Here is a 14,407-nt window from a genome sequence, read left to right as displayed (position 1 = left end):
TTTCCTCAAATATGAAGCTCTGGTTCGAGCAACAGGCCTTTAACTTCTCTTGAGATTTCCGATTCTTCCCAGAGAGAGATAGTGTACCATTTTGATCTTTATCATTCAGAATTATCTGGAGACACTAAAAGCAACCACACTGCCTAACCAATGTGTCACATGATGGTGCAGTGTTTCTGTTTGCTTCCATCTCAGTGCGTAAAGTGTGTAATGTTGCAGCAGAATTACTGCAGTATACCCCACTTCACCAGTGGGCTGTGCCATTTTGTTTTTGCTCCTCTAGTTGTGTGCTAAAGTACTGTGGCATAGGGATTTCAGCATGCACCAGAACTGCAGGCATGTACCTGTAAACAAACAGTTAATTACATGACTTCATTTCTTAGAGGTGATGATTGAAACTAATGACTACCCCTCATACAAGGAGTGGCGAGTTCTTTGTAATTAAAGTTCTTTGTAATTAACATGTAAGATACAACTAGGCTCTTAAAAAAGTTCAAAACTGGATTAATGTGTTTAAGCTTCACAATTGGAGCTTGAATTGTTGAAGTAGCTGCTCTGAAATTGTCATTTGGAGCTTGAATTGTTGAAGTAGCTGCTCTGAAATTGTCATGGAGTGGAAAATGAGGAGAGTTGTTGTTATTGCCTACAGGAAATGCCATTGACAACAACAGTACCAAGGCTCTCCATGGTGATGATGTATAAGAGCCTGAGCCTCACTGGACAGTGAGATGACTGAAGTCAAATGTGATAGCTGAAAAGAAGTTCATATTGGCAGCACCCAGAAAAACTTTAATACAGTAGCAGTTTCAGCTTAACCTCTTAATGAAGCAAATGAAGGAACTTCACAATTGCGTTAATAGATTTAGCTGTGTCATCTAAATCTGTCAGAAGCCATTTATTCTCACTATTGTTCTGTGGTACTCATACAGTTCCAACAAATGAAGCCAAGCCTCTGTTGTAGCAGACAAATGAAATGTTTATCTCGATAAGTAGCTGCCATTAGTGAGGGAGGCTGTGTTTTTAAGAAGTCGTTAACATAAGGAACAAAATGCTGAAGGAGGATGAGATAGACTGCGTAGGCTGCAGTGCAAAACACAGCCAAAATTTAGTGTAGATGTTTATCATTATTCTGCAAATCACTGAATTACATGGCAAAGGGTACTTCCCATGGTGGCACTAGTTGGGGTTCTTCCCATTCCATTTGTCTGTTGAGCGCAGCTACTGTAATTAGACTAATCTAGTCTTCACGATCCTTGCAGGAGTGATACACGAGAGGTTAAAGAGTCTTACATTCCTCACTTAATATTGCTTCTTCAAATTCCGTCGGTAGTCTTTCACGGGATATTTGGTGTCCATCTTCAAGAAACAGACATGTAAGGTTTCCAGCATATATGTGATCGTCTCTCATGAGCCAAGCAAACCTATGGCTATATGTACTGCTCTTCTTTGTACATGTCCAATGTCTCTTGTGCATGAATGCTTTGTAAGCAATAGTTTCCCATTATCCCACCAATGAGCTGAAGTTTGAAACCTACCAACCGCTTTATCTACAACTGAGCCTATGGTATCATTTCATTTGATTTTCCTACAAATTGTTACACCCATGTGTTTGCAAGGGGTGATGGATTTCCCAGTTGTGACTCAATTGATATTGCAGTCGTATGGCACTCTGTGTTCTGTGAAGTGCAAAATTTTCCATTTCTGAACATTTAAAGGAACGCACCAGTCTTTGCAGTACTTTTAAATCTCATTAAGATTTGACTGAATGTTTGTGCAGCCTTTTCAGATAATACAAAGGATGTTCAGTAACTAATGCAACACATTTTTTTCCTGAAAGTGGTTGGTTTTATTCAGGATTCCAATACACCACATTATTCCCCACTCTTCTGTCTACAAAACCCTATTTTTCAACATAATGTCCGTTCAGTGCAACAGTCTTGCGCCACCTTACTCACTTTAATAGGAAGGTCTGTATGCCCGCGTGGTACCACTCTACTGGTTGACATCAGAGCCAACATCTTGCTGCATCAGTAACCTCCTCATCATCAATGTACTGTTTCCAGCATAGAGTGCATCCTTCACTCAGACAAATAGATGGAAATCGGAAGGTGCGAGATCTGGGCTTTAGGTCAGATGAGGAATAACAGTCCAGTGAAGTTTCATGAGCTTCTCTCAGGTGCACAGACTTGTGTGAAGCCTTGCATTATCAAGGGGGAAGGGGAAGTACTTAATGAATGAATGCCCATCATACTTCACATTAGATAATTGTGTTAGCTAATAAAAGGCAGAAATTACTATTAATATTGTCTTCCAAGTCGTTTATATACAATAAGAGCAGCAAAGTTTCTAGCACATTCTTCCTGTACTACACCTTAAATTGCTTGATCAGTTAATGACTCTCCATCCAAGATAATATGCTGCATCATCCCTTGCAAGAAATTCTTAATCCAAGCATACATTTTGTTTGATATTCCATATGATTGCACTTTCATTAAGAAATACTCATGTGGCATTGACTAAAATACTTTTCTGAAGCCAAGAAATCTGCACAGATTTAATTGCCATGGCTTTCAGGAGTGAGCAAAATGTGAGTTGGGTTTCAAAGGAGAGATGTTTTTTCAATCCATGCTGTATGGCATGGAGGATGATGTTCTGTTTGGGATAGCTCATTAAGTGTTAGCTCACAATATGTTCTAAGATTCTACAGCAAATTAAAGCCAATGATATTGGGTGATAGTTTTGTACAACATTTCTGCTGCCCTTCTTGCACGTTGGTGTGACCAGTGATTTCTTCCAACTACTGGGCTTAGTTTCTTGTTCCATGATTCTGCGGTACAGTATACTATAGTTAAGAGATGCTTACTCAGCCACAGAAGCAGTATAGAATCTGATAGAGATTTAATTTTTCCATCGGAGTTTGTTCAATTTTCTGCTGTTCCTTTACACCTCCGACACTAATATCCATATCCCCCATCTTTGCAGCTGTGCAAGAATTTAACTTAGACAGTAATCCTTAACAATTTATTTGTTGCCCTCAGTTTCTGTTGCCATAACATTGTCAAGGGTCTAGACACAGGTAGGAGGAGGAGGAGGAGGAGGAGGAGTAGCTGAAGATTTCACACATTGTCCTTTTGACAGCCAGACCCATTTCTTCAAGCATATCGCTACTTGACTAAGTGTAGTTTTCAAAGCTAAATTTTCAGTCCATCTATATTACTAGTTTTGACTTACAGCAATGAGACACATGTACTTCAAATCCAAGAACCATTCCAAAACTGAGGGTTGCTCAGTGAGTAATCCAGATTCTGACTTCTGCTGTTGAATAATGAAGGTGACTTTGGATTGTGTAATTGTCGAAGTCCATTTGATTGTCTTCTTAAACTTGAAGAGAACATTGGTTGATTTGTATGCTGAAGTTGAACAGTTAGTATCTCTGCCATCCTCTTCAGGGTAATCTGCTGTTAAGACTAAGCAGTTCCATACTGCCCACTAGATTTTCTGTCCCATTATAGAACTTTTCTTTTCCCATTACATAAACTTTTAGTTGGTTCTGTACGTGGCTTCTTTGGGTTTCAGGAATGTATATAACATCACATTTGTGCTCAAAATGATGTGAAAATAAGTCTGCCTTAGTGCCAAATATGCCTTCACTATTAATAGACATAATAATAAGCTGTGTTCTTGAGAATGTCTGTTTCATTACAAAAAAAAAAAAAAAAAATTGTTTGTGTATCTGTTGCAAGCTCTATAGCCTACAGACTGTGGTTTATGTGCCAATTTTGGAAACCAAATGTTGCTGCATGACAACAAAGATGTAGTAGATCATGTTGTCTTCAATGATGCGTCGACAGATCACCTAAGTGGAAATTTGAACACGCATGTGTGCACCAGGGGTTCACCAAATCCCCATAAGGTGCTACAGTGTTGCAATGAGACCTCCCCCCCCCCCCCCCAAAAAAAAAAAAAAATAGTTTTATGCCACATCCAGGTGAAAAAGTTTATGAACCTTTCTTTTATGGTGAAGCAACTGTAACTGGTGTTTCTTATGTTGATGCGCTTAACTTCCTCAGTCGGAAGAAGCTGAACCACAGAAACCTTTATCTGACAGCAAGATGGTGTGGCACCTCACTGGCATAATGCGGTACACAATTGGTTAAAAGACATTGTGCATGACTGCTGTATTGGCTTCAAGGACTCTGGTGACAGAGCTTCCTTGCATGGTCTCCTCGTTCTCCCGATCGGACACCATGGGTTTTTTACCTTTGGGGGGTTTATAAAGGGTTGTGTGTATGTGCCTCTGCTAACAGCTGTTCTAGTGACTAAAGAAACAGGTTGAATCAAATGAAGGAATTGCAACAATTGCTCCAGACACACTGATCAAGGTTTGGGAAGAACTTGCCTGTTGACTCGACATTTGCCATGTGAAAAATGTTGCTCAAATTGAACACTTGTAAGAAAAACTATTTGAATTGCTCTTTCATTTGATATAATATTTGTAACTGCAAGTGTCATGTAATAAATGCTACAGAACTTTAAAACCATTAAATTCATTTTAAAACTCAATACTGTATTTACGCGACTTTTTAAGACGACTCCCCTTTTTAAAGGTGCTCCCCCCATTTTTTAAGAACTTCTTTGAGAAAATTTTAACATTTTGACTACATCAATAAAACAGTTTGTAATTTGGATAAAGTTATGCCTAAAAAAGTTAAAATTATACCTATCGGAAACTTGAGCTGTTTAGTGATCGTCCATCACCACCACCACCACCACCACCACCACCTCTAGCATTATTGTCATCACTGGTATTAACATCTTTGTGTGTAGGCTTATTGGCATTTCTTCCTTCCTGTTAATATGTCATCTTCTGAGCCATCCATAGCTTTGAATTTGCAGCATGGTTTGATTTTTTTGTAATACAAGGGGCATTCAAAAAGAAACCAGTACCTGTATGGTAGAAGTATTGATCCTGCCTGACACTTGACCCACTGTGACACAAGGCAGTGAATGGCTGTCTCAAAATTCCTGGGTCTCCAATGTTAGCCAGTTCTGCACATACAGCTGACCATCGTCATCCGAGGTGAATCGTTTGCCCATCAGAGCGTTTTTAAGGGGACCAAAAATGGTGTAATCACAGGGAGAGAGCACCTAACTGTATGGAGGGTAGCTGAGAACATCCCATTTGAATTTCTGCGGGAGTGCCTAGACTGTGTTGGCCATGAGGCTTTTCATTGTCAAGGAGCGGAATGACCCCACAGGTGAGATTACCTGGTTGTTTTGATTTGACAGCTTGGCGAAGGGTGGTCAAGGTTTGCTGCAAGTAATGCTGGGCATTCACTGTTGTCCCATGCTGCAGGAAGTGAATCAGAAGGGGGTCATCTTGCTCAAAGAAGGTCAGCATAGGAGCAAACGATTCACCTTGGATGACGACGTCCGGCTTCTATGTGTAGAACTGGTTAACATCGCAGCCCCGGGAATTTTATGAGACGGCCATTCACTACCTTGTGTCACAATGGGACAAGTATCTTAACAGCCAGGGTCAATACTTCTAACATACAGGTACTGGTTTTTGTAATTATGCATCTGGCTCGTTTCTTTTTGAAAGCCCTTTATAGATTCACTTGACTTTCTGCACCCGCCATTCTGCAGTAAGGAGTCACTGGCTCAGTGTAGATATTGAGGTTTTCCTTAACTTTACCCCTGGAGTGAGGGCATCGTCTCCTTGAAGCCGTTCACTGTAAAGCTGCCACAGGTGAACCTTTTAAAAAGTCTGCCCACAACAACATCCTTTTACTTGAAGTTGTGAGATCATGCCACCAGGAATTATTACCAGGCCTGTGTTGTTATCTATCACATCTTTAAACTCTTGGGTGAGGTGATCCCTGAAGGAATCCAGCACCAGCATTTTCCTTCCGTTATGCAAAGAGCCTGGTATTCTGTTCTAAATGACCTTAAATCAATCTAGTATTAGGTCATTTTTATCCATCCCTTTCCTTGGCATCTAATGATAAGTCCAGCAGGCATCATTTTCCTGCAAAGAATCACGTGATGGGAACTACCTTCCACCTGTTAGAGCACACAACCTTCTTGTTTTCTGGCCTTTTCATTGCCACAATTTTTTACAGGAACATGTTTTAACATCCTACACATTGACAGTAACATTTGATGCTATATTGGAATAACAGGCATTTGATGGACATCGCCCATATGGCCTAGCAAATAGTCATGCTGTGTCTATAGATTGATTATACGACGCTGATACACAAGTAGCTTTCTGTCGGACACTGCAGGAAGTCGCTGAGGTAAAGTTGTTCTGCATCATAATGTAAACCCCATGCATCTGCCATTACTCATTTTGAATTTTGTGGTGTATCCAGTTGGGGAGTTTCACTTCAGTTTTAATTTTAATAATAAACAGCCTCAGCTGCACCGTTTACCTAGAACTTACCCAGGTTTCAGTCGGGATAACCCAACCTCCTTCAGAATAACAGTATCTACGCAAGTTAAGTTCACATCTGTTGAGTTAAGTTCTCGTCTTGTCCCAACAAGTAATTGTCATACAGTTTATGCACAGGCACAAGGTATTGTGTCCGCCTAGGCAGGCCTCATGATGCTACGGTCAGTTCCAGTACAGCACTCGTGGCTGCTGCATCGCGGTCGCGAAGTGGGGCCGAGGCACTGCCAGATAAGTTTTACAGTCTGATGATAATTTATGGATTCGTGGTTTTAGCTTGATGATGTCCACTATGGACAAACGGTAGATACTGTTATTCTGAAGAAGGTTGGGTTATCCCGACTGAAACCTAGGTAAGTTCTAGGTAAACAGTGCAACTGAGGCTGTTCATTATTAAAATTAAAATTAATATTTATACAGTTGCTGACAGAGCCGCGAAATGTTGAAGATGTTTAAGTTTCAATTCATCTCTAATACCTTCCATTTGTTATTTCTCAAGTAAATGGAAAACCTTCGTTCTGTTTTTCTTGCACATATTGAATAATCTGCTGCTCCATTTTATGAAAACCTTCCCTGCTTCAGTCACCTGGAAGTTCGGTGTGTAGAACTGGCGTTCTTTAATTTGTTGTTTTTACTGGCACCACCAACTAAAATTTACAACTGTATCGCCAAATTTTCTTCCTGCTACACAGTCCCCTCCCCCCCCCTCCCTCCTCGCACCTCTTAATGACAACTAGGCATTAACATAAAATTAGCGTCATATGACATACTGTCGGTGTGAACCACCAACTCATTGATCCACATTTTTAAACAGACCTGTAGCTGTAATTTGCAGTTATTATCGGTTGCTTCACCCTTTACAGTTCCTACAGCAGTGACAGTGTTAGCAGACTGAATGACAACAATACATTATCCTCCTGGCTTCCTGCAGCTGAATCGTCATTGTTACACTGTAGCCATCCTCGGAAATCAGTAGTGCTGAGAGCAGTAGTAACTTTAATGCAGTTCTCATGTTTCATTTGTTCTACTGTGTTTCAGACATTCTGTGTGAACATATTTTCATTAGCATTAGTTTTTTCCTGTGGGAATGTGTACTGTTGTTGACGGTTTGTCCACTTTTAAAGTCGATTCAGTTCCAAATAGCAATGGATTCAGGCAAGCTGTCCTTCAGATGTGGTAGATGTTCATAAAAAGCCAAGGTATGTGGTATAAATTCCCATGATTGGCAGCACGATGAAATTTGCTTTTCATTCACAAGCCCCCTCTCCACATTTGTCCTAGTGCTTGGCCAAGCTGGTGTTACCCCCACCTAGCTTTTCGAAGTCTTTAAATTAAATTGGCACATGTCCTCAGTCCTCATCTGTAAATGTAAGATTATCTAATTAATATCTCTGTTAATCTATTGCACAATGTTAGAAAGGTTGGCCTCGGCAGCAGTTACCTAATCTGTGAGTGTAAGACAACCTTGTATTTTTCTAATGATGAATTTGGGGAGAAGATGTTGAAGATGTTTAAGTTTCAATTCATCTCTAATACCTTCCATCCGTTATTTCTCAAGTAAATGGAAAACCTTCGTTGTGTTGTGTAAATATGATATCTCATTCTCACATCACTTAAGTGGTATCATTACCGGTTTCAACTTATTACCAAGTCTTTATCAGATGATTTGAATACATTACACAGATATTCATGAATTGGAGAGGCCCAGAGAGGTGGTCACAGTGTTTTGAGTTGAGGCTGATCAACATACCAACTCTACAGAGGTGTTTATATAATCTTCTTAGCTGATTCCAGCTGTGATAACAATAATCAACAACTTATTGCTGATTTGACAAATAAATCAAAGAGTGGTCTTGGTTAGTATCTGCATTAAGAACGCACTGAATAGTAGAGGCATTGAGTCTTCAAGAGCCACACAAACCAGACTGAAAACTTCAGACAAATAATTGTTTGTTTATTTATTTATAATTGAATTTTAAATGGTTTAAATTTATTGATATGTTCAGTGAAGGAACTCTTTGCACACTTAATTTAAAGCTAATATTGAAAGCAACTTGAAGTAAGTGAATATTATCTGAAGTCGTACAAAGTCTTCAGACATTTATTGGAAGATCTCTCGTCTTCCACCAACCTGATACTCTCCTTAAAGTGAGTGATTCGTAGTCATAAACACACTGAAAAATTTTATGTGACATAGGGTTTTTTTTATTATTTGCAGTGAATTTCCTTAAGTGTTTAACCTATATGAATTTGGCACGTGAAAGAAAAAAGTATTATGAGAAATAAAATGTGATTTATTGTTGTTTGAGGGAATGACTTCATTTCTGTAATACAAACTAAATATGTGATTAATACCAACATAAATCTCTTGCTGGTAATTATACATGTACTTCAGTTAACATGGATGCTGATCAGATTGTTTTGTCATAGATATAGGAATTTAAAAATTCTAGGTGATCTGTGTTATTAAATTAAGGACATGTAACATTTGCTGTCTTTGAAAAATTCTCTTATATTTGCTTACAGTGTGATCAAAAAGGATCAGTTCAAGGAGATGAAGAACGATCACCTTGAATTGGAACCTTTTGTAGAATGTACTGATTGTGGACGGAAGCTGCATCAGATATGTGTTCTTCATTTGGACCAGATATGGCCACAAGGGTAAGACATTTAGTATTTGCTTTTCTCTTCCTTGTTCTCAAAAAGAATTTTGCATGCAGTAGGTAGTCACTTTCAAAGTGTGTTCAATTGTTAACAGGATTGCTGTTAAACAATATAAGGGAAACAACAGAGTGCTACTTATTGTAAAGATGACACGTTGATTTGCAGAGAGGCACAATGAAGGCACTTGTACATTAGCTTTCAGCCAAAGCCTTCTACAGAAAATAAAACCACAGATTTACAGAAGCAAGCACACCTCATGCACACGACTGCCATCTCTGGCATCTCAGACCAGATGTAACTGTTATGTAGAGTGGAAGCAGCAGTCTGGAGGGGATGGGAAAGGGGAATGGATAGCAGGTTGGGGGGAGAGAAGAGCACTGTCCAGCAGATTGTGCAGGGACTAGGAGGTGGTATGACAGGACTGTCAGCTGGTGCAGCATCGGGAGGCTGTGGGGTAGGAAGGGGGAGGGGAATGGGGAACTGTAAAGGAGAGGAAGAGGGAAAGGGAAAGATGGGTGGGTGCATTGGGAAAGGGCGGCACACACACAGGTTGAGCGGGTGTGAATAGGGAGGAGGTGATAGGACAGAGGGCATGAAAACTATTGGGTGGAAGGTGTGGGTATAGCTGCTTACTATAGGTTGATGACAGGCTAATTTCGGGAGTGTAGAATATGTTGCAAGGATAACTTCCATCTGCACAGTTCAGAGAAAAGCTGGTGGTGGAGGAAAGGATCTATACGTTTTGGGTAGTTAGGCAGCCATTTAAATCAAGCCTACGTTCAGCTGCATGTTGTGCCACAGGGCGGTGTACTATGCTCATGGCCACAGTTTGGCAATGGCTTTTCATCCCGATGGACAAATGGTTGGTAGTCACATAAATATAAAAAGCTGCGCAATTATTGCAGCAGATCTGGTATATGATGTGGCTGCTTTCACAGGCAGCCCGGCCTCTGTTGGGGTTGGGATATACCAGTGATGGCGTTGGAATTGGAAGTGCTGGGTGGGTGGATCGCACAGGTCTTGCACCTGGGTCTTCCACAGAGAGATAATCCCAGTGGCATGGGGTTGGAATTGGGAGTAGTATACGGATGAATAGGATGATGTGGAGGTTGGGTGGGCCACAGAACACGAATTTAGATGGCCTAGGAAGTATCTTGGATGTCCCTCATTAAAGCATGGTAATAGATAATCAAAACCCGTAATGAAGGATTTAGCTCAGTTGTTCCAGTCTGAGGTGGTATTGGATGACAAAGGGGGCACTCCTTTGTGGCTGGTTCCTTGGTCCTTTGGGTGGTGGGAGGATTGATGGTGTGGGGGGAAATGGTACGGGAGGTCTGTTTGCGGAACAGATGGGGGGGGGGGGGGGGGGTAGTGCGTGAGTGTGAAGGCTTTGATAAGACCCTCAACATTCTGGGCAAGGGAGTTCTTATCATTACAGATATGCTAGCCAAGCTGTATGGGAGTTTTTTGGTTTTTTGTGTGGAAGGGATGACAGCTGTTGAAATACAGATGCAGGTACTGTTGGTGGTTGTGAGATTTAATGTGGCTTCTGAAGAAGGCTTTGGCTGAAAACTGAATGTGTAACAATCTTCTTGTTGTGTCTGTCCGCAACTCATTGTGCCATTTTTATGGTGAGCAGCAATCTACCTTTTTCCTTGTATTGTTGATATTCCAACCTGGAGTTTCCATTGCTCAAATTACAGTTAAAGTTAAAATGGCAAATAAAATGTTTCTATTTCATTTTAGGTTTTGTTGTGACAATTGTTTGAAAAAGAAAGGCCTGAAAAGGAAAGAGAATAAATTCAATGCAAAAAGATTACCAGCTACCAAATTGGGTACATATATTGAGACAAGAGTTAATAACTACCTGAAAAAGAAAGAAGCTGGAGCTGGTGAAGTCTTCATAAGAGTGGTTTCTAGTTCTGACAAAATTGTCGAAGTCAAACCAGGAATGCGCAACAGGTATGTTAGAAGTAACAGAATTTCTCATAGTTGAGAACACAGCTTCTTTATTTTGCAACATATTAACTCATTGCCTACATACATTAATCACTCCACACATCTGTGTACTCTTAAGTGAATATTGGTTTTGAATTGAAAGATTTCTTTCTTAGATAATACATATGTGCAGTGCAACATTCATAACCTCGTCATTTTCGCTTAAATCCAAGAAATTGTTTCATGATGTTGCTTGCATGCATGTAAGTATTGTTCCAATTCTAAAAATTGGAAATGATAAGCCAGCGAACTACATCAACTGTAATACTGCAGAACTAAATGATGGACAGTACCAGCAATTGTCATCGAAGTTTGTAGCATTTATCTATACATTAAAACATGTTAAATTAATTAGTGTGCACTCAGTATTGATTTGTATTATAAAATGTGTGTGCGTACAATGTTGTTTTGCAAGGTGAGCATAAGAATTGATAGATAACTGAATATTCTGTAAATAATTAAGCCTGTGCCTCCCATAATTATGCAAAGATAATGTGGATACATGGCACCAATGAATCTTCAACAGTAATCCACATGTATGTGTTCTCATTTATCATAGCCACGTCCTTTCAGAACAAAGATGCATTCTCATAAGTTGGAACAGGTTGGTGGCTCCTTACTACCTGTGAATCACAAATGGATCGCAAACAGTCCAAATCGTGTCTCTTGACAGGTTGTGTATGCTGCTGGAAATCTGAGAAAAACTCAGGAAAATCCCAAGAATTTTTTAGAAGTCCAAGAATTTTTCATTGTTTTAATTTTCAGTTAAATTTTTGTAATTTTGATTGGTAAGAACTGATACTCTAACAAAGAACTTTACTCAGCTTGCTACTGCACAATAAAACTGCAGCAATAAAACATAAATGAGAGAACACCACCAAAATAAAGCATCATTTGTGAAGAAATGAGACATTTACAACAACAATAGACAGTGCACACACACACACACACAAACACACACACACACACACACACCTGCCGACAACAAAATGTGTCGAAGGCTTTAGGATGAAGACTATACAATACTTTGTGACAACAAACTGCTTTCGATTAGTGTGACGTTACAACTGTTCACATTTTGGACAGGTCATGGGAAAATACTGCAAATGGTGATTTGAGAAACGTTATTTTCGAAGTAAATATCCTTGTACGCAAGGTGAATTGTGTTACTTGTGTGAATGTGCGATGAATTTCTTAAATCACGGAGCACGTGAATCTCTTTCAAAACTTAACACTATGAGGAGCAGCCACTTTGAAAAATTTTGGGCCCGAAGATCTAACCTTTTATGCCATTATTAAAAATTTTACTGGTGCATTTGTGTTTGATATATCTTGAAGGGTAACACGCTGAAAAAAAAAAAAAAAAGGCCAAGCTTCGAGGTTAGATTTTCATATTTATTTTAGTTCTTTCATAGATTATAAATTGTGCAGTAACAATGGCAGTGAGTTATCATTATCCATCTGAAAAAAGTGCAAGGTTTCTTCTTGAGCAGTTTCATATGTAATTGTCTTTTCTGTTTTATTCAGCAAGATAACCCATGAAATGTTCGGTGTGCAGCAATGAAATTTATAATCGGCTTGTCAGAAATATTCTGCTGCTGCAATTTAAGCTTTGCCCTTAGGATTCTGCCTAACCAAATAGTCAGAGAAATAACAGCAAAAAAGTTCAGTGGTCAATATTATATGTTAAAGCTTAGGTTTTTTGGTATAACTATACTGTATGAATATTAATTTAAACCATTCAGTTGTATACTTACTTACATATTTACCTTTCTTTTTCTGGGCAAGAACATCTAAATGCTGTTGTTTCAGAACTCTGCAGCTTTAATGGCCTCATCATTGCACAAAAATAGATATTTTGCTGCACAAACAAATTCCATCCATTGACACATCAGCAAATGTTCAGTGGTCTTAGTTTCTCCACATTCACTCTGGTCATCTTTAGAATAACCCCACTTAACCACATTTACTTTTCATTTTGCATCTCCCATACTTAATGTATTCTGTGCTCTCCAAGTAGTTGCTGCCCGTGTGAGATTCCCTCTTTGGGGTCTGGTTTCTATTTGTAGCGCGTCCAACATAAATATAGGCGGCGGACCTCAGCTCAACCTTCTGGCGGTACTGCCGGTTGGATAAAGGTCTTCCTTGACATAAGACATGTTGGAACAGATTTTTGATTATATGTTACATACCATGGGTTGATTTGCTGCTTCTTCCTCTCTATTTCACTGCCTACTTTGCTTTCAATATTTGTGTTTTTGTGCTAACCAACAGTTGTGTTGCTGTTGGCTGTCTGCATCACATCCTATGCTCTGAATATCGGGTGTCATCGCCTGGCAAGATAACTTGACATGATTGGCTAGCAAAAAGTGCATCAGCACCATGCTTTATTTAGTGGAATTTGTATTTATACCTCTTTAATACAAAGATATGCAGTTTCTGAAAAAATTTTTGTACGTGGCTGTGTATACACACTGCTTACCTTCTTGTACACCCCCCCCCCCCCCCCCCCCCCAACTCTCTCTCACACACACACACACACACACACACACACACACTCACTCACACACGCACACTTGGTAGGTGAAAATTTAGGTTACGTATCTAGGAACTATGTCCACAGTATTTCGTTTGTGCTCTGTGTTGATACTTGTATGTGCAGTAAGAAAAAGAATGTTTCTTGATATCAGGTGACTGATATTGTGTAGGTACTCAGTTTAATTTCTAGAACATAAAAATCTGTAAGGATGTTGCCTGAAATGGTGCATTCAATGTATTTAAAGTTCTGTTTGATTGTGACCTTTATTTTTAGGTTTGTGGATGCTGGGGAGCTACCAGAACAGTTTCCTTACCGTGCAAAAGCACTTTTTGCTTTTGAGGAAGTGGATGGAGTGGATGTGTGCTTTTTCGGCATGCATGTCCAGGAATATGGTTCAGAGTGCCCAAGCCCAAATACACGCCGAGTGTATATAGCATATTTGGACTCCGTTCATTTCTTTCGGCCACGTCAGTTTCGAACTGCGGTATATCATGAAATACTCTTGGGATACCTGGATTACGTCAAGCAGTTGGGGTGAGTTCACAGCTCTTCAATCAGTAATGGTTCATTATAATTGTACTTGTGTCTATTTTGTAACTTATAGCTGTGATTCCTGATGCTTGTGTTAAGACTTTTTGTTTTGATGTTAATCCCATCACTTTTAAAATGATGCATTATTTCCCTTAAAGGAGGTAAATGTTCATGACAAGTAGTCTTTCATACTATTTCCATGTGGAGGAGGTTTGTAGTTA

The 14,407-nt window shown here is 39.6% G+C and overlaps 1 protein-coding gene across 1 annotated transcript in view; it reads left to right on the top strand.

The window, feature by feature from the left end:
- LOC126176273 (CREB-binding protein-like) overlaps positions 1-14,407 on the top strand; it is a 172,806-nt gene that overhangs the window by 112,037 nt on the left and 46,362 nt on the right. Inside the window, exons 21-23 of the mRNA XM_049923422.1 lie at positions 8,981-9,115; positions 10,865-11,080; positions 13,929-14,189. Coding sequence (XP_049779379.1) covers positions 8,981-9,115; positions 10,865-11,080; positions 13,929-14,189 — 612 coding nt within the window. The remainder of the gene's footprint in view (positions 1-8,980; positions 9,116-10,864; positions 11,081-13,928; positions 14,190-14,407) is intronic.

The sequence above is a fragment of the Schistocerca cancellata genome, chromosome 3 (assembly GCF_023864275.1).
Source record: "Schistocerca cancellata isolate TAMUIC-IGC-003103 chromosome 3, iqSchCanc2.1, whole genome shotgun sequence".
Taxonomy (NCBI): Eukaryota; Metazoa; Arthropoda; class Insecta; order Orthoptera; family Acrididae; genus Schistocerca; species Schistocerca cancellata.
The sequence above is the reverse complement of the archived record's forward strand: the minus strand, read 5'-3'. Positions and strand labels throughout refer to the sequence as shown.